Source organism: Colobus angolensis, unplaced genomic scaffold (genome assembly GCF_000951035.1).
Source record: "Colobus angolensis palliatus isolate OR3802 unplaced genomic scaffold, Cang.pa_1.0 Scaffold367, whole genome shotgun sequence".
In the NCBI taxonomy this organism is placed as follows: domain Eukaryota; kingdom Metazoa; phylum Chordata; class Mammalia; order Primates; family Cercopithecidae; genus Colobus; species Colobus angolensis.
Window position 1 is genome coordinate 35818 of NW_012117010.1, and position 27719 is coordinate 63536.

Consider the following 27719-nt stretch of genomic DNA (forward strand, 5'->3'; position numbering starts at 1 on the left):
TTCAGCTTTAAAAAAGGTTCTCCTGTAAAGTAGGTTAGGTCATCTGCTGAGAAAATGAGGGGTGGGGAAGAGGACTCTTGGGAAAGAGAGGATAATAGCATTGTTTGTTAGTCTGTTTCCACTGTTCTTTCCAGAGACCCTTTCATGGTGGTACCTCAGGGACTGCTAAGAGGAAGCAAGTAGAGAGTCAAGCATTGACATATGTGTTCCCTGATGCCACTTAAGTAAGAATACTTTCTGAGTACCTTTAATCTGTTTTGTCTAAAATTTTGTTTGAAGACATGTTCTGTGGCTTTCTTTAAAAAGTGTTTTAAAACTATTAGAATTGCTTTTAGATAATTGCAATTAGATAATAGCTATTATCTAATAGCTGTGGCCCATGCCTGTAATCCCAGCACTTGGGAGGCCTGGGGGGTGCGAATTACTTGAGGTCAGGAGTTTGAAACCAGCCTGGTCAACGTGGCAAAACACCGTCTTTACTAAAAATACAAAAATTAGCCAGGTTAGGTGGTGGGCGCCTGTAATTCCAGCTACTTGGGAGGCTGAGGCAGGAAAATCACTTGAACCTGGGAGGCGGAGGTTGCAGTGAGCTGAGATCCCGCCATTGCACTCCGTCCTGGGCAACAAAGGGCGACTCTGTCTCAAACAAACAAACAAAAAACAACAACCCCAAAACTATTAGAATAAAGAATTATACCATGTAAAGAAATTTTACTGCATCTATTTTTATGTGCTGGGATAGGCGCTAACAAAATGTTTTGAGGTTTTTGAGAATGGGGAAGTCAGTAGTTTCTGCATATTCTTAAATCTTCGTTTGTCCAACTAGAACTTTATTAAGCACTTAACTGTGAGTACTGCACTAGGTATTGGGTAGACAGAGGTAAAGATGGCCTAATCTCTCCTTATGCAGGACACAGACAAGTAAGCTGGCAGTTTTAGTATAGTGCATGAGTCTTATGAACCCCCAAAACAGGGCAGATAATTGTAGGGCTTCTATATTTTTGGGGTGAAGAAGATCATAACTCTCATTAGATTCTTAAAAGTCTAAGTATCAAAATATATTAAAAACAATTAATGTGGTAAGTACCACACAGTGCTAGAGGGATGAAGGGACATTTGAGGAGTATAATGTGCTGTGGACACAAAGTGTCCAAAAAGGGGCATAGGTGGTGTAAATAGGTCATGGAAGGCAGTGAGTGAGACATAGACTGAGACATGAAGGAGAATGAGGTGTAGAGGTGAGCAGGTAAGACAAGATTGCCAGCAGAGGGATCAGCTTGTATAAAGTCTCAAAAGCCAGAGAAAGCACAAGGAATTTACGAATTGGAAGTATCTCTTCTAACTTTAAAATGAAAGTTGATTTTGAAAAATTCAAACATTCTAAATCACTGAAGAAAGCTTGAGTCAGAGTGGATTCATAATTTATCGAAAGATAGACTATTACAGTAAGGATGTTCAGTTTCGCGACCTGAAAATATATTTTGCCAGAGGATACTAAAACAGGATCATCACACATTTGAAGTTAATAAGTAATTAACTTCTTTCTTCTTTAAAGTTTTTAAAAGGAATTTTGATCAATTAAGTCACATTAAAATAATCATTTGCAATCTTAGAACTGGAAGCAACCTTACAAGTATTCTAGACTTCTAAATTTTATTTTTAAATAAATTATTTTGGGGACGATTAAATATGATTTTAAAAACTCATTTTGGTAAGTTTTCTTCTAAATGCTTTTTTATTTAGCTAATCATTCTAGTGTTTCCTAAACTATGTTCTGGATGAATATGATAGATACTATTAGGGAAAAAAGGGATTCTGTAGCTAAATGAGTTTGGGAAATTATCTCAGGATTTCTCAGAGACTTCAATGTCAGTGTGCTTTTTGACTGTAAAACAAGGAGGTAGTATATATAATTCATATGATACATACTCTATTAGAACTCCTTTTTCCAAAAATACTCATTTTACTGACTTATCACCTACTGTATGCCAAACTCTGCTGTTTTAAATAATCTTACCAAAGTGTGGCAGTATGGCTCCATGTTATCTTTGTGAAAGAAGGAGTGTATTTTGATAAAGAGCAAGGTAGGTTTCTCCTGTTGGCTTCAGTTTAGATGGATGAGTATTAGCTACCTTTAAAAACATACCGTTTATGGATTTCTGCAGTTAGAGTATAGCAGATATTGTAAGATGGAATGAAATGATTTAAATCTCACCTCCCCCCACATCAGTCTTATCTAAAGGAATTCATGTTAAAGTTGCCATTACTTGGTAAACTTGAGGAACAGTTTTCAAATTTCTTGGTCTTAGGACCCCTTTATGCTTACTAAAATGTATTGAAGTTCCTTTATTTGTGTAGGTTATAATCTATTGGTATTTACCACATTAGAAATTTAGCATATAACATATTAGAGACCTATTAAATAATATTAGTAAACTAATTTCATGTTAATATAAGTAACATTTTTATAATAATTATTTCCAAACAAAGCCAATCTGTGAGGAGCATGGCATTGTTTTACATTTCTGTGAATCTTTAATATCTGGCTTGATAGAAGAGACATTTTCCTATCTGCTTCTGCATTCAGTCTGTTAAGACATCACATGTTATGTGTCCTGTGGAAACCTCCACCATGCATTCGTGAGAAAAAGTGAAAAACAACTCATGTAATATTATTCATAAGTTTTATCTGAGGGACCTCCAGGGGTGCCCAAAACATACTTTGAGAACAGCTGAACGAGATACTACTGTGGACATTTTTTTCTAACTTGATAGCTAATTATAAAGTAATATAATAGTATTTTTTCCAATATAATTTTATTTAGATCGTGAATATTGTTTATATACTGAAAGACTAATAAAAATATTAGCATTTCATATCATGGTTTCAAATTAAGTAGTATTTTGAAGTTGTTCCAAAAGTGCTCACGCTTTTTATGGTGGGTAGCTTTGTTTTATGGTTGAAAGGTATTTAAAGCAGCAGTTGGAATTTTGTCTTTCCCTCTGTAAGGTTTTTGGTAAATCATGAAATTCAGCATAGATGTTAAGTGTTCTTAAATTTTTTAATAACCAACTATCAGTTTTTAATTCTTAATTATTCTGGAGATTTGCTTTACATCAAATATGCAAAACATTTTATACTTGGATGAATTTTTTTATTGTTGCTCAAAGATTTTGAAAATTAAAATGATAAACTGAAACATACTATATTTGTCTTTTACATAATAGGTGAAGTATTACAGACACTTAGCACCTGATCACTTGCTGCAAATATGTCATCGACTAGGACCTCTTCTTGAACAAGAAATTCCTCAAAGTGTTCCTGGAGTACAAACTTTATTAGGAGCTGGAAGACAGTCTTTACTACGCACAAATAAAAGTATGAAAATTTTCTCATAGGATTCAGACATTCTTTATCTCACTTTCGTTTTTGTGTTCTTTGTATGCATAAAAATACATGTGTTTAATAGGCTGCAAGCATGTTGTATGGAAAGGATCTGCTCTGGCTGCGTTGCACTGTGGAAGACCACCTGAGTCACCAGTTAATTATGGTAGCCCACCCAGCATTGGTGAGTTCTTTGAGTTCACTGCTAGTAAATAGCCTCTTGGTAAAGAGCTTTTGAAAATAAAAAGGTTTTTTGGTTACTGTAGTATTAGAGAATTTCATATTATGTACATCTGCATTCAAAAAGGAAAAAAGTAGATTTTTTTTCTTATTAGTAGTTTTAATAGTGAAAAAGTCATGTATAATTAGGGATTGTGCACATTGCACCTTATGTAGGCCAGTTAGCTCACTGGTATTTTATTTTTACAAAAGTTCCATATTAAGTTATATATTATTAGGTCGAGTTAGTAGAATCAATATATAATTCAGATTAGTTATAATGGTAGGAGACAAAAATAGTTATCTTTTTAAAAGCACAGTACTTTTTTTTTTGGCTAAAGTTTCAAAGAGGGAGTACTGATGTAAATATGTCTTCTTGAGATGCCTCCTAGGTTCATCCCTTTCCCATCTGCTACTATACCAGGCCCTTGCTTTACCTGGATTAATACAGCATCATCCAAACTAATCTTGCCTGGGGTGTCATCTATCTCTCTCTCCCTTCCAGTATAGTGTGTAACACTGTAATAGTAACCTTATTCAGGTCTACCTTTGTTGTGTCACTCTTCTGCTCAAGATAGTATGAAAAGGTCAAGATACTTTAATAGTGTTATACTTTCTCTAAGTGTACTCCTAATTTTCAGAGACCTTCACATTTCAATCGTAGCTTCTTTTCCACTCTCATGTTTCTACCTAGCCAGGAATGTTATTCTTTTTTCTTCCACCTGCTCAAATCTTACTTCATTCTTTCTTTTCTGGATACTTATTATACAGATAGTAAGTTTTATATGACTTTGGTTTTTCATTTATATATGTATGTGTGTCTCTTTTTCTATTATTTTACTTTCAACTTTCTGTTTCCTTTTATTTCTTTTAAAAATATAAAAGGGGCTTTTAAAAATACAGTATAACTATCTTTGTGTTTTATCTAGAACATTTAGTTATTTACATATAATCATTGATGTACTTGGGTTTAAAGCTACTATCTAACTTGCTGCTTTGAAGGCAATTCCTTTTTCTGTAATTGCTTTTAAGATTTTTTCTCTTTCTGATTTTCTGCAGTTTGAGTATGATATGTCTTGACATTAATTTTTTAAAAATTTGTCTTGTTTAGATTCTGGAAATGTCTTTTATTGACATTGAAAAATTATCAATCATTATCTTTTACAATAACCTCTCTGTTCCATTCTCTCTCCTTTCCTATGGGACTTAAACACTTTATCTGCTTTGTTATCCTTTCTTCTATGTTTTACATGTTTTTGACTCTCTGACGTATTCTGGATTGCTTCCTCTAACTTACTTTTCAGAGATAACCTATGTGGTATCTGCATGGTGGGTAATCATGTATTGTTTTTTAAAAACAAAAGATTGTCGTGTTTAAATAATTTTAATATATAATCTTGCTATAATGAACAAACATTAACAAAAGATTTTGAGAGACGAGGGTATATTTGTACTTAGAAAATTATTCTAAGGTGGTATAATAGGTTTCCTGAAAGAAGGGAAAAATAAAATATTATAGGAGTTTTCCCATTTAGGAAAAGTTTATTCTGTCTTTGGAAAACTATAGATCCATATAATAAGGAGAACATGTTATGCTTGTTCTTTCAATACATTGTCAGATCTGTGGTAGGTAATGAAAGTGTAAGAATGATTGATGGTAAATAACATTTGCTCGGTGTGTAATTCCTATATGCCAGAGACTGTTCTAAGAATTTTCTATTTATTTACTCTTTTAAAACCTTATATGTTCTATAGGTAGGAACTGTTATGCTTATTTTACAGAGGAGACTGAAGCATGGAAAGATTTTGGTAACTTGACCAAGTTCACACATGCAGTGAGAAGTGAAGCCAGGATTCAACCCAGACTGTTTGACTCCATTATGCTATGCTTTATTCCCAGTAAACTAAATTTATTAATAATAATACTTAACTACTTAAGAAAATTGGTGTTAGTCATTTTTTGGAAAAGGATACCAAATATTTATAGAAGTCAAGTAAAATATTTTAGGTCACATTATTGATGGTCAGATTAGTAAATACTGCTGCCAGGGAGAGAGGAATATTTGTCTTCCCTTATTCACAGGAGATACATTCTGAGATGCGTAGTGGATGCTGGAAACAACAGATGGTACAGAACCCTATATATGCCTATGGCAAAAATACCTTGGGTTTTGCATCCAAGCATAGAAATGTAATTGATTCATTTAGGTAACAGAATTAATTGCCAAGCAGGTAATTGATGTACCTTTCTGAAAGACTATTTTATTTTCAGGGTTTAAGATAAATTTTTCTCTCTCTCTTCTGTTGTGATTTTCAGGAAAATCTATGCTTTATGTTAAGAAACACCTGTAATGAATTGCCCATTTTGCCTACTTTAAAAAAGCATATTTACATATATTTTTTGAAAGCACTACAGAGAAGCTAGACTGAAAGCACTACAGAGAAGCTAGACTGATGAAAATGATTCAACTTGCTTAGTCATAGTTTAGTGTCTGTGTTTTGCTAGAGTTCACCATGGTATATATTTTGTTTTATTGTCGCTATAAAGTTATGAACAGGATGGTGATGGGAAGAAATAATTCATCAGTCTTCTTGCCAGAATAGTTGCCTGCATAGTAGTACAATATATTATTTCAAGCTGTTATACAGTATGGTTCAGAAGGTTTAAAAAAATACATACGAATGTTTGTAGTACTGACTTATTTCTTCTCTTGTTGAGTCTTTGCCATTTTCTGTCTGGCTACCTTTAAAAGTTTTCTTTGCTGTTTCCTTGGTCAGTGTGGTATTACCAAGTATCAGTGGAGGTAAGAAAAAATTCTTGACATTTTAGCTTTTCTTAAGATATATATATAGATTTAAATGTTTAATATAGATCCCAAATATTGAAATTTTGACACATTTGGGGTAGTAGTTGTTTTTCTTTAAATAAACTTTTAATTTTGGTGTAAGAAATTATTTACTGAGAAGTTACACAGATGGTTTAAAGAGCTCCTGTATACCCCTCACGCAGTTTCCCCAAATGTTATGCTTTTGCATTACCTGGTCTGTTCCTCAGAACTACTAAACCAACGGTGCACTCCTGTTAACTATGTAGCAGACTTTATTCATATCTCACTAAGTTTTCATACTAATTACATTTTCTTATTCCAGGATCCAGTCCAGGATACCATACTGGACATAGGGTTTGTTAATTTTTTATTGGACTTCTTACTGTAGTTCAGAGGATAATTTTAGGTTAAGCTGGTAGCAAAATTGGATTTTCTTAGATATTTCAAACCGTGTGAAAACTATTGGACCTCTTGAATATCTCACATTCATCTCAAACTTAAAAACACCTAAAATGTAATTTTTGACGCTCTCTGAACCTTGTTATTCCAAGCCAGAAGCCTGGAGATAATTTTATTTTAGATTTACTGTTCATTTCTTATGTCTATTTAATAAATAATACCTGTTTCTTCTACTTTCTTGAACCTGTTCTCCATTATCATTGCCACAACCACATTTCAGGCCTTGGTACTTCTTGCCTGGAGTCCTACATTATTCATTCACTCGCTAAATAAATATTGTATATCCCTAATTGTATCTGGCACTGGGCTAGGGTCTGGAGTTGCAGATAAGCAAGAACAAGGCCTCTGCTGTCTCAGAACTTAAGCGCTACTTGAGCCCCTGCCCCTAGTCTATTCCTGTATCCCAGGAGTCAGGTTCTAAGGAGGGTTTCTTAACCTTGGCATTGTTGAGACATTTTGGGCCAGATAATTCCTGGGTGTAGGCAGCTTTCCTATGCATTGTTGGATGTTTATTAGCATCCCTGGCCTCTGCTTGCTAATTGCCAGTAGCATCCCCACTACCCCCTTGTCACAATTTAACAAGTCTCCGGACGTTGCCAGATATCTCCTGGGCAAAAATTATCACTGCTCTAAACTTTTTGAAATGCACATATCGTCATGTCATGCCTCCTCCTTTCCCCCATTGAGAGTGACTGAATGATAGTGTCAGCCATTTTAATGTGACACTATCACACAAGACTGACCTTTTCACACTTTTCCTGCCGTGTCCTCACCTGCACTTTGTGCTCTAGCTTAGTACAACTCTTTGACAGTTCTTAGAATCAGCCATGTTGGTTTTCATTCTTCTGTCTCCTCACATGTTTTATTTCTCTCTGGAATGCCCCTCTGTTTTCTGTACATTCTGCAAATATCTGTTTATTCTTTAAAACTCAGATGTTAAACTGGGCAGAATTAAGTGGTTTTACTTGTTTCTACTATTGATTTTATCACATGATTATGGCTATTTACCTTTGTTTCCTCTAATATACTTTAGGTCCTGGAGGACAGACATTATGTTTTATCGCTCTTTAGAGACCCAGCTCTTCAGTATTAGTAAATATTAAATGAAAAGTAGTAGGTAGTTGATGAAATTGATACAGTGGGATGGGACAAGTAAAGTTCAAAGGTGGGTAAGGCATTACAAAAATGGAATGAAGGTTGGTAGAAAGAAGAGAAACTTGATCCCAGAATGATAAGAGAAGATAAAATCACCAAACCAGAAACTGATTTTTAAGAAATTAAGGTTTATGAGTAGACTGGGTTATCAGTTCATTACACTTGGAATGTAAAATACATACCTGTACAATTTGAGAACCCACTTGAACTTGCCTCAGTATTTTCTTACCCTGTTTTATTTTATTATGTGCTTATACTTCCCAACTACTTTGAACCTTTTAGTCTTTGATGTAAGTTGTGAAAATTGAACTAGAACTCAGTCTCAGCAAGAGACCCAAAGTGGTCCGCTGCCTTCCAGTGCTCTAGAACCTCCTTTAATACTGTTTTCAAAAGCAAAGACAAAAGATCCCACTGATCTGTTATTATTACTAGCTTGTGATTCTTTTATTGCGGTAGAGAGATGTGAATGTGTACTTGGCATAGCAGCATTTACTTCCGAAGGTATTAGCGGATCTTTGGTATTGTCCTTTCTCTTACCTCCATACCCACATTATGCCTGTTTTAAGATATAGTTTATTCTATATTTGCTTATACTTCAGTAATAAATGTGCATGGGTAAGGGGAGATAGGAAAGAAGAGACCTAAATACATTAAAGGGATTTTTAAGGTTAAATTTGGAAATTGTTTTAATACATGTTTATCTTGTGAAAAAGATTGTAATACATTAAATTAAAGCAGTTTTTGCTGATGCTTTGTTTGCATTTTTCTTACATTTGACATGTTAGCAAAGTAAACTTCTTACCTCTAGGTCTTTCATTTGTTATCTTTTTTTGGTGTTTTGCCTAGGTATTTCCATTATTTTATTTTACTTGTTTGTGGAGGGTTGCTATTAAGTTCTGCCGTTTTGGGTGAGGATAAGGACTTTTGAGAATCCTGATTCTTAGACATATTTGAGTGTAAGGAAAAAACTTTGCCTTGAAAAATAGCTTTACTACCCAGACATCCAACTAATGCTAAGAAGCCTTTGCATTAAACAAAAAAAAAGTCTTAAATCTTGTCTACATTTACAATTTGTGATTCTCTGAGAAAACTAGTTTGAATAAAGATAGCAAACAGTCACTTAAAGCTAGATGCAAATCTTTGTAGAGAAGATTCTTCTTTCTCACCTTGTGCTGTATTTTGCCATATTTCCAATATTGTGTTTGAATTACTCTGTAGCTGGTAATTTCTTAAATTTATTCAATCAAGGTTTTTTTTTTTCTTAGACTCTTAGGTTTATATTTTTCCTCATATTTCTTACATAATTATTACAATGATTTTTTATATTACAAATATGTGAGATTACATAATTTTAATATATAAGTTAACAGTTACATATAATTCAGCAAATTATAGGATATAATATGTGGGGTTTTTTTCCTGTTCATTTATCTTTTTCTAATATGTTGTATTCAATGTTTTTTCTTTCCATTTTCTTACTCAATCCATACTTTATTCCTAGTTAGATATCTACTCATCACTTATTTAAATGTTTATTTTAACCTATTGTTTCTCAGTAACCGTTTTTATTTTTAGAGCTCATTTTCTTATGTTTTTCTAGTCATAATTTTAGTCTTATAAAGGTTTTATACTTTTTTTTTGTTTAATGATCGTTGACTCAGTTATATTCTTTTTTGTTTTGGTCTTTGTTTTTTAGTGTTTTCCCTGAATGATCTTCATATTTCTGTTTGACACAGTTTTTGTTGTTTTATTAACTATTTTCTCCCTAGCCCCCTCCCTTGCCTTTCTATTTCCTCCCTTTTTTTGCCTCTTAAAAACAGATTAGCTGTGAGAGACTTTCAAGGTGTATTGGCTTTTTTTTTTTTTTTTAGGGAAATAATGTTCATTATGCGAAAGTATCAAATGTATAAAATATATATATATATTTTTTCTTCTGCTTAAATTTCTTTTCAAATTAATGGTTGACAAATAAAGGGGGCGGAACTTTGAAGAAATGAAACTCCCTTAGGTGAGTTTAAATTGTTGCTTTTGTAGCTAGCTGTGTTTTAATTTCTTCTGTAACTAATAGGATAACATTTGGTTTTAGGTTATAGATGTGATGAGGGATATCCCCTCCACTTTGTATAAAACATCTGGCAAGCAATTCCAGGAGTAATTAGGAATCACTAGTCATTTTCCCTTTTAGTTTGTATCACCTATTTTTCTAGAGTGATTATTGGGTTTGATTTTGTTAAATATTCATATCTGTGTAGGTGAAGCAAATTATGATATTATTTTCTCATAAGGTCATGACTGTTTTGAATTTCTTCAGGGATCCTTTGAAGTTACATATTTCAGTGTTTTCCCAGACATCTTTTGGACCTGGGAAGTCCATGATCAGATCGGGCTGAATAGATATTTTTATAAACAAAGGAATAATTTGTTCGGCTCCTTAAGGAAGCCTCAGGGGGAAAATTGGTCTCCAACAAAAGTCTTTTAAAAAGTAAACAAAAACTGTTCAGTTAAATTAACTTTTATGACACATGAATATTTGATTATTTAGGGACAGTCCATATCGATGTTAGTATAAAATACCTTTGAGTTTGCAAAACATTTTGTCTCATCTGTTTTGTATAGCAACTCTTTAAGATAACCCTACATTTTAAATTTAATTTAATTTAATTTTTTTGGAGATTGAGTCTCGCTCTGTTGCCCAAGCTGAAGTGCAGTGACGCAATCTCGGCCTACTCCAACCTCCTCCTCCCAGGTTCAAGCCGTTCTCCTGCCTCAACGTCTCAAGTAGCTGGGACTGCAGGCATGCACCAGCACACCTGGCTAATTTTTGTATTTTTAATAGAGACAATGTTTCACCATGTTGGCTAGGCTGGTCTCGAACTCCTGACCTCAAGTAATCCACCTACCTCGGTCTCTCAAAGTACTGGGATTACAGGTGTGAGCCACCATACTCAGCTGATCCTACTTTATTAATGACGAAACTGAAGCTTAGAAAAGCAGTAACCAATAACATTATATCTCTGTTTTTGTGTGTGTATGTATGCATGTACCTCAGACCTTATGCTTTTAACTTTATGTCACATTTATATAGCACCTTTTTGCCTTCTCTGTGAAATTATGTGTTAATGTGTCAGCTCTGTCCATTTGTTGATTTGGGAATAGCAGTTGTTTGAATTTTGCCTCAGTATTTGAACTCTAGACACAATGAAATGTGGTGTGTTCTTTCAATTTTTATGTAGCGTCAGATAGATACTTGTGAGATAAGGTATTTAATTCTTTGAGAAAGTGTTGATAATTTTGGTGTCAAGCTGATTAATTTTTTTCTAAAATGAAATTCTGTTTTCAGAGCCCTTTGATTTCTTTTACAAAGTTAGCTTTTGCTTTTAGTTATATCCTTTCCAATTCATCTCATTGTGGTCAAGAGAAAAACTACAATGAATTTATCTCAAAATAAATCTTACTATGTATGTTACTGCACTCTTTCCTCCCTCAAAACTTCAACTCATAATTGCTGGAATTTAGTCCAAAACACCTAACATAGCTTAGAAAGCATTCTATATAGTCCGCCCCCCTACCTTCTCATCTCTTGACACTTGCCCTTTCTGTGCTCTGTGTGCAAGTCAATCCTGACTTCTTTATGTTGCTTGAATGCTGTGCTTTTTCCAGCCTCAGACTATTGCATATGCTGTTTCCTCAGCCTGGAATATGCTCTGCTCCCATCAGCATTCTGTGGCTGTTCATTTTTCAGGTCTTAATTTAAATGTCAGTTTTTCAGAGAAGTTTTCCCAGACTCCCAGATATCCACCCCCCACCCCCAATGTGATTAGAACCCTTTGCTATAGATTTCAAGATTTCCCTATACCTTCTATTTAATAACACTTAACATTGTTGTAAGTCCTTATTTCATGTCTTTCTTCCTTGCTAGACTGCAATCTCCATGAGGGTAAGTACTATGTCTTTTCTTTTTCCCTCTTATATCCTCTAGCCCATATTTGGCTCATATAGGTGCTCTATAAATGTTTGTTGACTCAAAATTGAGTGATTAAAATGTTTGACATTAAAAAGACCCACCTAACTTAAAAAATGTTTATTTAAAAGAAAAATTGTTATTAAAATAACTATAAACATTTAAAAATATTTAAAACTGAAAACATTAGGTCATTGTGTGTTTTCTACTTGAAGTAGCATCAGACTGGTTTCCAGGAAATAAAATAGGAGGAAGATTAAATACTATTTCTAATTATCATATCTACCCTTTTTATTAGTGCTTTTTATGTCCTTGGTTCATGAAAGTTTTTGCTGAACTCTTGGAATCATTTTATTTTAGTTTAGTATTTGGGTTTTCCTTTTCAGACATTATTCATCTTCATGGTATCTGCTAAATTTTAAAAACATAATATGTTTCAAACAGGAGGTGCAGCTAAACACCAAAATTGAATATCTAGAGATCTGGAAAGTAGCTGCTGTGCATACTGATTATTTTAGTTATAGTATTAAAGCAAAGAGAGAAGCTCTCATGGGTGCTGTGTTGCTCAGGTGACTATTTCCCCTTACTCTTCTATTGCCAGTTACCTGCCCTCCTTTTTTTGTAGACAAAAAGGTGACTACAGAATTACCTTTTTATGTTGCAGCCTGGTTCTTTGTACTTTAACTGAAGTTGGAACTGTCATTCATTATAGTTACTATTATGGTGATTTATTTGTCCTGTTTCGATGTTGGTTGGTTGCTACTTGCTGGTACAGTATGATGTGGAGACCAGATGGTACTGTAGAAGTAAACCAACGTGTATTGAATAATTTCCCAGAATTATCTCTGGCCCTCGATTTATGAGTATTTGGTTGTCATTACTTCCTTGATACCTGTGATAGTAACGGGTCTTTCTGTTGTGGCTCTATAGTGAATTAAACATTCCTCCTTATACGATTCCCTCCTAAATAAAATTGAACCTAAACTATCTTTGACATGTTTCTCTTTTAGTTTAAAAATTCAATGGAAAAGATTACACAAATAAAACTTACAAACAAAATTGATGGCCTGCTTTGTAATATTATCTTACAACTTGCAAATCAAAACTGATGTGAGTTCTTCCTTTATAGCATACCGTTTTTTCAGTCCATTTTCAAATATGCAATTGTCATTCTCTGTAGCATAATATGCATTCGTATACTGTAATATGCTTAGGCATTAGTGTTTCTTTTTTATGATTAAATAAATTTAAATTCCTTGCATCTTTAGGTTTATTTTTGTCAGTCTTTGAATTTAAGCTAATCTCTTTAGATATTTTAGAGTTTTCATACTGCTTTTTTGAATTCCTTGAGGTAGATTGAGTTATAAAAAATTAGAATGAACGTATGCTCAGTGGTGAAAGTTTAGAAAACAGAACAGCTCAAAAATTAATCAGTCTCACTTCTTATCTGCTATACATACTTTGGCATGTTTTCTTTCAGTCTTTCTTTTCTAACCTTGATCTACATAGGCAGCATGTAATAGTTAAGGGTATAGTCTTTGGCACCAGACTGCCTGAGTTTAAACCTGGGCTCCACCTCTAGTAAATGACATTTTATCCTTTAGTTTCCTTATTGGTAAGGAATATCTGCTTATTGGGGATAATAGAAGTACCCACCTCAAAGGATTGGTGAGGATTAAATGAGAATATGTGTAAAATACTTTGAATACTGCCTGGCATGTAGCAAAACACTCAGTAAATACTAGCTGTTATTCTCTAAACTTGCTACATAAGAGTCTTCTGTAGCCTTTTTCCTCTCCTCATTGTGTACTGTATTGTGACATTTATACCCACATCATTAATTGCAGCAGATAAGACTTTTTTTTATCATCAGATTCTTGAAGTCCTAGTAAAAACCTCTCATAACTCTAAACGTTCGTTGCTTTCCTCTTCCTTTGTAGCCATTTTCTCAAGTGTTTGATGCCTGGCTTTAGCATAACTTCTGTTAGAAAATTATGATTAGCAATTTTTTTGTGACCCTCATATTTCCTTTTCATTAGAACATTTTCATAGATCTCTAAAATGAATAACATTTCAAGTAATTTTATGCCTTATTACTTTATGCCACACAATACATTTATCTGATAGAAATTCTGAAATCACCAACACCATATATAAACAACTATTTGGACTTTTAATGGACTGATGAACTTGAAAGGTCACTTTTATAGACATTGCTCTCTGATGTCCAGTCATGAATATAGCATTTTCTTGGAAAATCTAATTATTGTCTGAAATTGGAGATGGCATGTATGGGTAAATCAGTTTGGAATTTGTTTTCATGTACTCTTAAGCTTTTGTCAACATTTTTATAGTTCACTCAAGTTTTGTGTCAGAGTTCCAAACTCTTGTTTTATAGTGATAGTTATTAATTGTGTATGTAGCAAGCCAAAACTTTTATTAATATAGGTTGTGGAGATTAAAATGAAACCTAGTACTGATTATTTAGAATTTACTCCCTTTTATTAATTTAGGAATCATTTCTGTAGTTGTTAATTAGAAATTTTAATTACTTTTGCATTTTATTTACCGAAAACCTGGGAGCTTTCCTTCCAAGTGTTTTCTTTAATTAGAATCACAGTATAAAACTAGTCAAGACCAGCCATGGTGGCTTATGCCTGTAATGCCAATACTTTGGGAAGTTAAGGCGGGCAGATCACTTGAGGCTGGGAGTTCGAGACCGGCCTGACCAACATGGCAAAACCCCGTCTGTACTAAAAATACAAAAAACACTAGGCGTAGTGGTACACATCTGTGCACCCAGCTACTCAGGAGGCTGAGGCATGAGAATTGCTTGAACCCAGGAGGCAGAGGCTGCAGAGATTGCACTGATGTACTCCAGCCTGTGTGACAGAGTCAGACTCTGTCTCAAAAAAAAAAAAAAGTAAAACTAGTCAAAAGAGGATAAAAAAATGAATTAAGTAAAATTAGTGAAAACCTTCTCTTAAAATACTGATGCTTCTTGTCTGAGTACCCCCCGATTCTGCTTCAGAAAAGGCCCAAATTTTACTAAGTTACCTTCCAAGTTACATATTCTGGTGCCTCCTCACTTAATTCTTCTACTGTACGAAAATTGGTTCTCCAGGTTTTAGAATCTACAGCTACATGCTTTTCCTTGCATTTCATTAGGCTGCCAGCAGGGCTCTGCTTTCATGAGTTGGCAGAAGTTGTAAGCACTGTTTTTGTGGTCCTCCATTTCCGATTAGGAGGGAACAGCTTTCCTACACTGGAGTAGGTGTTATATAGCATGTTATATTGTTATTAACAGCTAGAAAACAATAATAACAAAAAACAGTAACCTTTGTATTTTGTTAATTCATAGTCATTTTCATTTTTTCCCAAGTCATCTTTTTTAACCATGGTTAATTTTGATCTTGGGTAATTTATTGCAGCTTTATCATGTGTGTGTGTTCATTTTACAAAGATCTTTGCAAAAGGAGAAAAAAGCCTAAACATTTTGTAGGGAGCTAATGGTATTTCTGCTATAGTACTTATTTGCAGGGATTTTTTTTTTTATCGTGTATTTTTCTAGTGCCCTCAAAAATGTAGTTATTAAGGTTATTGCAGATACCCTTTTATGCCAGCTACCTTTTTCTTTCTTTATGAACTTGGTTCAAATGATATAGTGAGAGAAAATGAGGTAACTTCATTATGTTTATCTTTTTAAAAAATCATCTGCATTGAAAACTTGGGCCCAACAACAGGAAGAAAGCACCACGTTCTAGATAGAAAGGTATCAGTTTGGTAGTAAAGTTAAATTTACATTTCCAACAAAAATTTTTTAACTTTCTGTTTATTTTCAAAATTAATAAATAATCAATATACAACATTTTTAAGTGGACTTACGAGAGGAATACACAAATAAATATTGAAACATAATTGAATGTAAGGTTAAAATTTTGGTATTGGCATATAAATAGACTGTCAGTTATGTCAGTGGCCCAGCACAGAAAAAAAAATACACACATATGTATAACCGTATATATGATAATGTAATCAGAATTTAATAGAGAAGAATTATTTAGTAAATGGAAAGACTGGAACCAAATGGTCAATTACTTCAGGAAGAAAAACAGAATCTCTAGAGACCTCATAATGGGTATTATAATTGTAGATGGATTAAAGAGTTAAGTGAGAAATCTAAACCACAAAAAAGTAGAAGAAAAGTAAGTAGATGTTTATTGTACTGTTGGGCTGAGTAGGAGGACTTCATATTAAAGCAGTAGAAGATATTAATAGAATTGACTATGTAAAATTTGTGAAATTGTGGGATGTCAAAGAACAGCATAATATGAAAGCCAGGTATATTGTGGTAAATGGAAATGTTTCTCTAATAATGTAACTGGAGAAATTAAAGTTTAGAAAGAGTAGCTTGCTTAAAGTCTCCATAGTGACAAATTTGAACACAGGTCTGTCAGACTTAAAACCTCTTATTTCATTAAGGAATACAACATAGCTGTTAAAATGCTGTTTATGAGGTAAAACTTTGCTAAATTTTAAAATTGATTGCTATAGGCAATAGAATTATGGGTTTTTCTTCTTTCATTTATGTTCTCAAATTGAATATGCATTAGTAGTATGATTGGATAAGTAAATCAATTCTTGAAAAATAGGTGTGAAATAAGAAATGACTTGTGGGGGAATTTGACTTGTTATCCTAGCACCTAAAGAAGTAATGGATGAGAACCCAAGGGCTGAATATGCACATAGTTACATCTGATGTTTAAGAAGTTGTGGGCCTTTTGTTCATCTCTACTAATTAGTTTTGTAGACTTGAGCACCTATACTTTATTTCAAAGACTGTTCTGAATGATTTGCTGTAAATGACACTTTTCAGTATTTGCTCCTTTTTAACTTCAGACTTTATTCAAATGGATAACAGTGATTTCTGGAATTTTTATTTCGTTTATGCTCTATATTCAGAAAGTTAAATGAATACATTCCCCCCTTATTTCCCAATTAAATTCATTTAGCAGGCAGTTAAAATGAAGCACTACTTAGAGATATTTCGAATCCTTTCATCTGTGAGCTAAATCTTCCTTTTTTTTTTTAATTCTTAAACCTAATTTGTTGTTGTTATTTTTGTTGTTTTGAGATACAGTCTTGCTCTGTTGCCCAGGCTGGAGTGCAGTGGCGTGATCTCACCTCACAGTAACCTCTGTCTCCCGGGTTCAAGCTATTCTGCTGCCTCAGTCTCCCATGTAGCTGGGATTATAGGCGCCTACCACCTTGGCAGCTAATTTTTGTATTTTTGGTAGAGATGAGGTTTCACCATGTTAGCCAGGCTGGTCTGGAACTCCTGACCTCCAGTAATCTGCCCACCTCAGCCTTCCAAAGTCCTGGGATTACAGGTGTGAGTCACTGTACCCACCAAACTAATTATTTTTATTAATATGTAGTTTGTTAATTCACCAACCTGTGTCAGTCATCTATTGCTAGCCATCATTGTCAGCTCTTAGGCTAATCAGATAACAAAATAAAATCCTGCCCATATGAAGTTTATCATGTTGTAGTAGGAGGAAGCAGGAAATAAGCAATGAATATAGTAAATAATTAAATATGTCTGGTAATAAGTGATAGATGAAGAGCAAATATAAAGCTGAATAAAAGGGGATCAGGAGTTATGAGTGATGGCAGGGGTTGTGTTGCTGTTTTCAGTGGGCTGGTTAGGTTAGGCTTTATTCAGAAGGTAGCAGAAATCTGAGAAAAGACTTGGAAAGGGATAAGGGAATTAGCCATATGTGGAGAAAGACTGCATGAAGAGGGAACAGCCAGTGCAAACCTAAGTTTGGAGCATGTCTGGTGTGTTGGAAGAACAGGAGATTGGAGTGGCTGGAGCACGTCAAGGTGAGAAGTAGCAGGTAAGGTCAGAGATAATAGGAGACAAGTTTCTACAGGGCCGTCTTAGGCTGAGGTATCAGGAAGTTGGTGTTTATTCTGAATGAAATGAAGAGCATTGCAGTTTTGAACAGAGGAGCGATGTTGTAGGGCAACCAGTTAGGATGCTTTTGAAATCTTCCTAGAAGAGGTTGCATTTGAACTGATCCTAGAGGATAAAAAAGAATTTGCCAAGTGAAAAAAGAGTAGAGATTTGCTTTGGTAAGCCTTATTTAAGAGTAATTGCTATCACTATACTTACAAAAATAAATGTACTTTAAAATGAAAGTCATATATGCTTCTTGATTTTAGGTTAAATTATAGTATCCTATAAAGAATTTATCCCTTTGTGTCCCCTTATCTGTTTAACCATGCTCATTTTAAAAATTGATGTTCTAGTTTAATAAAATTTAAGGACTTCCAATAAACGAAGAGTCATTTCCTTTTTACTCAAAAATTTAATTGATCTCTTACTAATTTCTTTAGAAAGTGAATAATTGCCATTTGCCATTCTGCCATAAAACTATAAATTAAATTGAACCATCTTGTATATCTTATTATTAAGGAAGATTTATTTACATACTTTTTAAATTTAAAAGGCTCTATACTCAGGTTTGAGAAACATAAGACAGTTTTTGTCTTTAAGGTACTTAAGATCTGATAGGAGAGATAGACATTTTCCAAATGGTATTATGAAAGAAAATGTGAGTTCATCGAATGTGAGTCCTAGCTCATCCTTCTATCTTTATAAAAATTATCTACCTATTTGATATGGTCAAGGCTTCCTCAAATTCAACCTCTTCAGTTGTGCAACTACTGAACTAGACTTACATTTTCTCCTCTAAATCCTATGGTTAGAAAGTTTGAACCACCACCTTATTACCTGGGAATCTACATATGTTCTTTCTGTATGTCACATCTTTTAGTGCTGTTACACAAGTTTGTAAATGTTTGAGAGCCAGGACTCTGCTAAGTACCTTTTCCTTCAGAATATAGTCATAGTATAGATAGCCAATAGTTAATTGGTAGCTAAGCATTACAAATGATACTGTGGAATACAGTGTTAGCTATAAATATATTTCACCTAATTCTGGAAAATGTTGCTTGAAAATTTGACTGTAAAGTAACTTTGAAAAGGTTATTCTTATTATTTTTTTTCAATTGGCTTCCAAAATGAAAATGGATTTAATCCCAGTTTAGGTCACAGATTCAGTAAAACCTGTGTTTAAGAAGCAGTAACATTTTCTTTTAAGAGAAGTAGTTTTTGCTTATAAAATGCTTCATCATCTCTGATTTTTAGATGGTCTTTATAACAAATTTATCTTAAAAATTCGGACCTATATACTAATGCTCAATCATCATTAAGAAACGTGTCTTGATATATTATTTCCAACAATCATATTTTCACACCTGAACACTGTTAGTTTCCTAAAATTCGACATTTTGATTTGGTTAGAGTTAAAGTACATCTTGGTAATACTGTCAATGTTTATGTGGCATGTCATCACTTATTTTCTTACAACGGACAGGTGAGTCTGAGATGTGAATGATCCTTGGTGTTTGGATAAGATGATTTTAGTTCTCATTTGGCAGGAAAATTGATGTCTGTCGTTTTTGTGTGATTCTTGCATTAAATACGTTTGGAGCCAAAGCATTGGAGGATGTCTTTTACCAGGCCATTCATGGGCATGAAGAAAATGTATCAGGGGTCAAGGCTATGATTGAAACTTACTGAGTGTCTGTTAAATTGTTATATAACCAACTTAAGCCTAAATATGCTAATTCACGACTGTCATACCTTGTCTTAGAAATTCCCAAGTGTTGCGGTAGATTGTTGCATAGAACTTACATGCTAACAGCAAGAGAAATACTGTATCAGAATATAAAATTATTGCTGTGATAAAAGAACATACAAGCATAGTGTAATTATTCTTTGAAATATTATTGCTTAGGAACCTGTAAAGGCTATATATGTCCTCACCAGGCCCAAAGATTCTTTGGGGGTTTGGGGCGGGGGCAGTGCGGTGCAGAGTGGCTGGAAATATAGTATGAGCCAAACATTTATTGGATGTGAATAATATAAGCAATACTGAGATTCTTTATAATACAACCAATATATTTATGTTTTACCAACGTGAGGGCATAATTACTGGGCTCTGTACCTTGGTTAAGTAGTAGTTTGTATATATATTTAGTTTTCTTGAAGGCTAAATTCAAGTGAGAAACCTAGTGCTAATTACCCAATGTAGATGGCAGTCACTGTTAGAAAAAAAAAGCCTGTATTAGAAGATCATCTGTAGGTTAACAATGTGCCTGCAGATTAGTCAACATATATTTATTGAGCACCTTCTTTGTCCATAAGTTACCAGTATAGAAAAAAAGTAGAGTAGTAATTTAGATGGAAGAGGACATTTTCGGCTAGAGTCAATGTATCAAGCTTTGGGACAGAAGATAAACTTCAGTCAAATCTTGAATGATGATTAGAATGAATGAGTTGAAAGGGAAAGCTAATGGATTCTAAATAAGGAATCATTATACAGGTGTTTGGCAAGATTCCAGGTTTAATTATTATTTTTTAATAATGCAAATGATGTATTCCTTTGTCTTCACTTGTTACAAAGATATTTTAAAGATCATTCTGCCTGTCAGATTTTAGTTCAAGTGTTACTGGTTAACGAAAAGTACACCACCGGGTTCCAGTTTTAAGTGCCTTTGTAAGAAAAACTATTTCGTAGACAGCTTTTAAGGAAATAACATATAAATGCTTTAGGTTTTTAAAGAGCGCTAGCCAGAGAGTAAAGAAATCTCAGCTTTAATCCTAGCTTCATGCGTTACTTTGTGATTTTTGGACAGGTCATTTAACTCCATTTGCCTACTTACAAAGTGAGAATGATAGTGCCTGACTTATTTTAGGTGAAACAATGTTTTTATTCAGTACTTTAAAGACTTTTAACTAGAAGCCATGTATATCAGAAAGCATCTTTATTTTTACCAGCACATGACAAATTGGAATATATGAATTCTTAAAAGGTGATAATTTAAGAAAATTAATTTCCAGATTACATTTATTTTCCTTTTTTTTTCTTGGTAGCGGATACTCTGTTTTCAAGGAAGCTGAACGGGAAATACAGACTTGAGCGACTTGTTCCAACTGCAGTGTATCAGCACATGAAAATGCATAAACGAATTCTTGGACACTTGTCATCTGTGTACTGTGTAACTTTTGATCGAACTGGCAGACGGATATTTACTGTAAGTAATTTTTAAAGTATTATTTATATTCATATATGTAATTGAGGAAATTTTGCTTATAGGTGAACTTGAACTAAAATCTTGGTTTTTTCTTTTAATAGGAAACCGGAAATTCAGGTGGTTTCACTTACTCTAACAGAAGAGTTTAGTTAAATTTGGACTTTATCCAAATTCAGAAAGTTTCTAAACGACATGTTGCAGCACAAAGTTATAATATGCTTGTGCATCATGAATAAGTATAGTTCTCAACATATATCAAATACACAGTTTGACATTTTGCAAAATGTCATCAAATAACTTTAATTTTAAACCAAGGACATTTCCTAAGTATGTTGAGAGATTATTAAATGTGCCTTTTTATAATTGTATGAGATTATTAAATATACCTTTTTATATTATCTGTAGAAAACCACTTGCTTGTCTATGAGAAATTTCCCTTAAAATAGTGATTTAAAAAAAAGCTAAAAAATTCTGACCATATCTAATACTCTTATTACCTGTTACTCTTAACACTTCATGCTTCAAAATATCTGATGTTGTGTTTAAAGAACCTCTTTAGGTTTATTTATTTGTTATCGTTTCTTGTAACCTGTAGAATGGAGAAAAGCAAAGCTTTCGAGCTTTATTTTAAGTGAGAAAATTACTTTTGGAAATATTTTATTTTCAGGTGCCTTAACATCTACATTCATTAAGCATAATACTACACTATTGTAATGATATTTATTATTAAACACTACCCTGTGGGCTGAAGGTATGCATTCGTTCACAAGGTTTTTAATTTCTTTTGAAATAAGAAAATTTGAAATGGAAGTTAAATGGAAATTTTCCTTTCTTTGAAGAGAGCAGCTGTGAATTTTACGTAGTTATGACAATTATAGATTCCTCTTTTTAGTGAATTTGCTTGTAAACTGAGACCTATTTATACCTACTACTTCTCCTCTACCCATACACCCAGTCATCTGTAAAACAGCTAAATAGCAGGATGTAGCAATGCATTTTTATACTTTTCTTTTCCCTTGACTCTAATCTACCTCAGGCATTTGCAGATCCCTTCTTACATCAGAATTTTCCCCCTTTACCTTCTCTTGTATCAAGTATTATTTTCAGAGTGGAAAATAGGCATCTCTATATTTGCTGAAGTGCCTACCAACAGTAGTAATTTGCTCTCAAATAGTAATTGAAAATTAATTTAGCCATTCAACTTTAATATGGTTATATTCAAATTCACCTCTAAAAACCTAAAGTAAATTTGGTTTTTCTTATATTTGAAAGAATTCTTTCAAAAACAGTAATAAATTAAAATAATGAAAAAGGGGCATTACATTGTGTTTTTGTATTACGTTTTGGTCAGTATAAAGTTATGCCATTGTAAAGAACCTTGCAGGAAGTCTTTCTTTAAAAATGATAGGGATTGTAAGCATTTGTTTGTCATATTTTATGAAGCATTTTACATGTTTTGATATTAATTAGACATAAAATCTTCTGAAATTTCTTTAGGGAGAATACAGTGAAATAGTGTGCTTTTTGCTATCTGATGAGTCTGGTAGGTATGGACTGGAAGAGCTTTTTGAACCAGGGTTCAGCATGCTACTGCCTGTGTGTCAAACCCAGTTTATTTGTTCTTATAAATGCAATTTTATTGAAACACAGGCATATTCAGTTTGCCTGTGCACTACAACGGCAGAGTTGAGTAGTTTTGACTGAGAACATATGGCGTGCAAAGCCTAAAATATTTATTTGGCTCTGTACAGAAAAAAAATGCTATCCTTTTCTAGACATTTGATTATTTCTTTTAAGGGCACGTGATTTAGAGAACAGGAATAATATGTGAAGAGGAAGCTGTTTTTTGGTTATTTCTTTAGTTGAAAGCACATCAATTAAGGGAAGAAAAGTAGCGCTGTGCTATTTTATATGGTCTTACCAAAAGTCTAAAGATGTTTATTTTTTAAGAATGTGATAGAATTTGTTAATTGTGCCAAATTCAGTCTCATTTGTAATTTTTTACTGGTGATTTGTAGTTGCAGATTTCAGAATGTTACCTTATAATAAGATACAAAGATATGAGGGCACTGTTTTTTAAAAAAATTCTTGTATTTTTATTATTTTCACTTCAAGTGGTGGTAGGGTACACATATGTCCACCATTCATATTATTCTTTAATAAAGTGGGCACTGAGTGTTTTTTTCATTTCACTAGGCACACACTAGACACTCATCCTTTGGAAATCAGTCTTGAAAATACATAGAATCAGCCTTTAAGATAGTAGATCATGATTGACTGGTGAAACACTCCTGTGAGAGAACATACTGTTACTATTTTTGGAGAGAACAATTTGGTAATGGACCAATCAGTGTTTCCTTTTTATATAATTGGTATTTTAAGACCTTGCAGATTTATTTCTAAGATATTTGTATATATATATTGAAAACTTTTTCCAAGGGATTAATTCTCTTGAGTCCTTTCTGAACAGGATAGCTGGAGGCATAGAGTACTGTGGTTAAAAGCATCAACTTTGACATCAGAGGGCTTTTAGTCACAGCTTTACGACTTCTACTAGTGAAACTGACAGATTACCTCACCTCTTTAATCTCCAGCTTTCTCGTCTCCTAAAGAGAGAGGGGAGTAGATAATAATAGTACCAACCACATAGGATTTTTGTGGGATTATGTGAATTAATGCATATACTTAGTACTGAACAAAATACACAGTAAGCAGTCATTAGATTTTCCCTGCTGCTACTTATAGATTTTAGTAAATTTCATCTTTGATTTTTTATCCAAATCTTATTTATAAATAGTATACAAGAATTAAAAAGGATATCATTGTAATTGATAATTGATATTCTGTATTAGGAAAACATATCATTATTTTGTACTATAGTATTTTAAGAATGAGTGCTTTCCTAATTATATTAATGAGAAAAACCCAAGGAGGGAAATAGCATAATTGCCAAGTCAGATTTTGTTCCCTAATTCTCTCTTAGCCTTTTAATGTTTTTTACTTGGTTTTAAAATCATTTCCTTAAGTAACATTTACCAGAGAAAAGCAGAGTTAATGAATTCTCACAACTAAGGCACTCAAAAGTACATGGAACACCATATAAAAAGCAGTTTTCCCCCCTTTTCAGAAACATAAAATGTCTCTCTGATTCTAATTAATATTGTATAATAAAGAAAATGAGTTTATGCATTCCTTTAATGAACTTCAGAGTTTTATGAACCAGCTACTATTCTAAGCCGTTGGGATACAGAATTGAAAGTGGTATTTATTCTTCGAGAGTTCACAGATGGTAAACAAACAATATTGATATAATGTGATAAAACCTTGGCAGGAGGTATACGAGGCACTGAGGTAGCATAGGAGATAGGTATCTAATCCAACCTTGTGGTAGGAGATGGTAAGGGAAATTTACTAGAGTAATAACAGCTTGGTAACTTTAGGAGTTGAATTGGATATTGCACACTTAGGGAAAGGCATTTACAGACTTGGGGAGAATGTAACATGCAATTGTGCATTAATGGATGTGGCATAGAGTAAATATGGCTCATCATAAAGAGCTAGAGATATTGGTGTGGTACAAAATCAAGATACTTTTGTGACCTGCTAAATAGTGGATTTCTTTTCTGAAGGCAGTGGAGAGCTAATGATTGATTTGGTTAGAAGAGTGAGTAGAATTTCTCTTTTCATTGAACCCTTTGGCATTATTGTAGAAGATGGATTCAAACTAACTCTATATACAGAGAAATTGGCAAAAAGATTTTGGCAGTGATCTATAAAAGAAGTCAGGGATTAAACAGTCACAGTGGGATGGAATTGACAGATTAAAAATAGGATTTGTAAGACTCGAGAGACTGATTTGTATGTTGGGAGAGAGATGGAAGAGTATAGGATGACATATTTTTAACTTCTGTCATTTAGAAAGTCCTGTAATTTACTGTGGTAGGAATTTAAGGGGAGAAGTTTGTGAAGGTGAAACATGTTGACTTGGAGATATCTATGTGGAAAGCCAAATAGAAATGCCCAGTAGGCAGTGGGAACTCAGAGATTTAGGTTAGAAGATTTAGCTTAGGAATCACTTGGAAAATGGAATACATTATCTCGTATGTATCTAACATGAGAAGACTGAAACTTCAGCTTGTAAAGCAGACAAAAGAAGAGTCAATAATTGAGATTGCGAAGCTGCCTGAGAGGCTAGGGAAAAAAATAAAAAAGTGTGATATCTTAGAAGCCAGGAGACTAGAATTTCATGAAAGACAGAAACCTAAAGTAAGATTAGTACTCTAAAACATCCTTTGGATTTGTCAAGGTAATTGATGACTGCTATGGTCTGAATGTTTCTGTCGCCTCAAAATTATTGTGTTGAAACCTAATCCCCAGTGTGGTAGTATTAAGAGGTGAGGGCTTTAGGAGATGAGGTCTCAAAAATGGAGCCCTAGGGCCAGGCGCGGTGGCTCAAGCCTGTAATCCCAGCACTTTGGGATGCCGAGATGGGCAGATCACGAGGTCAGGAGATCGAGACCATCCTGGCTAACCTGGTGAAACCCCATCTCTACTAAAAAATACAAAAAACTAGCCAGGTGAGGTGGCGGGCTCCTGTAGTCCCAGCTACTCGGGAGGCTGAGGCGGGAGAATGGTGTGAACCCGGGGAGGTGGAGCTTGCAGTGAGCTGAGATCTGGCCACTGCACTCCAGCCTGGGTGACAGAGTGAGACTCCGTCTCAAAAAAAAAAAAAAAAAATGGAGCCCTTGTGAATGGGATTAGTGCCCTTACAAAAGAGGCTCAAGGGAACCATGTGAAGACACAGGTAGAAGCACAAAGAGATCCTTTACCAGACACCACATCTGCTGGCACTTTGGCCTTGGCCTTCCCAGCCTCCAGAACTGCGAGGAATAAAATTCTGTTTACAAATTAACAAGTGTCTAAGGTATTTTGTTATAGCAGCTCCAACAGACTAAGACCAAAAAATGTTCAGTTTAGCATTAGAGATAGGAATGAGATTGCAGTACACTGAAGAGGGAATGGGAATTGAAAAATTGAATACACTAAACTTTTGAAACTTGACAGTTAAAAGATGTGATAGACATTCAGAAGAATGTGGAGTACTGCCACTTAACTTTGTGCTTCTATTATATTGTATTTTCCTATTACATTCCAATGACAGATTTCTGTTTTCCTATTAAGTTGTGAGCTTTGTCTTGGTCTTTTATTGTTATTTTTTAGATCTGTAGTGCCTTGCAGAGTATCTGATGTATACAGGAGGCATACCACAAATGAATGAATCAAGCAATTTGAGATATAAAAATGACTAATGTCCATTCTTGCAAAACATTTACCATCTGATAGGGGAAATACATACAAATATCTGTAAGATAAGTTCCTCTCTGCTACTGTACTTCAGGTACACTGATCCCTTGTAGTTAAGACTTGTGAAGCCCATTTGTGACTTAAAGTCTTGCATTAGGACGTTGCCTGGGATTCCCTTCTCCAAAGTATTCATTCATGTGGCTCATTTTCTTTTTTTTTTTTTTAATTAGCGGGTAGAGACCAGTAGAAGATCTTAGTTTGAAGATCTTGCAATATGTCCCCAAAAGATGCTAATCAATTAAAGAGCAAACACTGCAAATTTACAGGGGAAAAACTTTGGAAATACTAATGTAACCATGTTAACTTCACTAGCTCTGGGATGCGTTGACATTGTGTGTTCTCTGAAGTGGTGCACTGAGAAAAACACAGCTTCTTGTTTGTGGAATTACTGCAAAAGATAATATGACCTGGATCTGGTCATGAAGAAACATTGACAGACCTATGTTTTGGGTCATCCTGCAGATTGTAAGGCCTGTATTCTTTATAACCTGCTGAGGACATGAAAGAGAAAGCCTGAGAAAGTATTCCAAATTGAAGGAGCCTGATGAGACATGCCAATTAAATATAATGTATATGGGTTTGTGGACCAAAAAGGAAAAGAGAACATTGTTGACAAAATAGTTGACAAAATTTGAATGGGGCCTGTAGATTTGGTTGTTACCAGTATTGTTATTGGTAGTGTTATCAGTATTGATTTCCCAGCTTACATAGGGAAATATGTTTTAGAAAAATACACACTGATGTTTAGAGGTAATAGGGTATCAAGTCAGCAGCCTTGCTTTTAAATGGTTCAGAATAAAGATTAATGGTCATGGAGTTATGTGTGTATGTTATATGGAGAGAGAGGGAGGGAAGAAAGGTGGTGATGGAGATAGGGGAAACATTTGTACTGTTTTTGAAACTTTTGTACGTTTGAAATTCACAGTTATTTTAAGTGCATAGGAGGTGGTATAGAAGCAATAGTGAGCATTTAGCATGTTTAATAATGGAACAGAGGCAGAGTATGGTAATTTAGAGGACAATAAAGTGTAGGAAAACTGAGCTGAGAGGAAGAAACTACTAAGATAGCAAATTTGAAGATACGAGAGGAGATTGTTGATATGTAATGATTTTTAAGGAGGTGGGATGTATAAAATAGCAGTGTGGACTTTTTTAGAAAGGTAGTTATTAGGTCTGCAAT

The 27719-nt window shown here is 34.0% G+C and overlaps 1 protein-coding gene across 1 annotated transcript in view; it reads left to right on the forward strand.

The window, feature by feature from the left end:
- Nucleotides 1-27719, forward strand: part of PHIP (pleckstrin homology domain interacting protein) — a 132178-nt gene that overhangs the window by 13443 nt on the left and 91016 nt on the right. The window contains exons 2-4 of the mRNA XM_011953549.1: nucleotides 3229-3379; nucleotides 3471-3569; nucleotides 21015-21175. Of these exons, the coding sequence (XP_011808939.1) occupies nucleotides 21092-21175 (84 nt within the window). The 5' untranslated portion in view covers nucleotides 3229-3379; nucleotides 3471-3569; nucleotides 21015-21091. The remainder of the gene's footprint in view (nucleotides 1-3228; nucleotides 3380-3470; nucleotides 3570-21014; nucleotides 21176-27719) is intronic.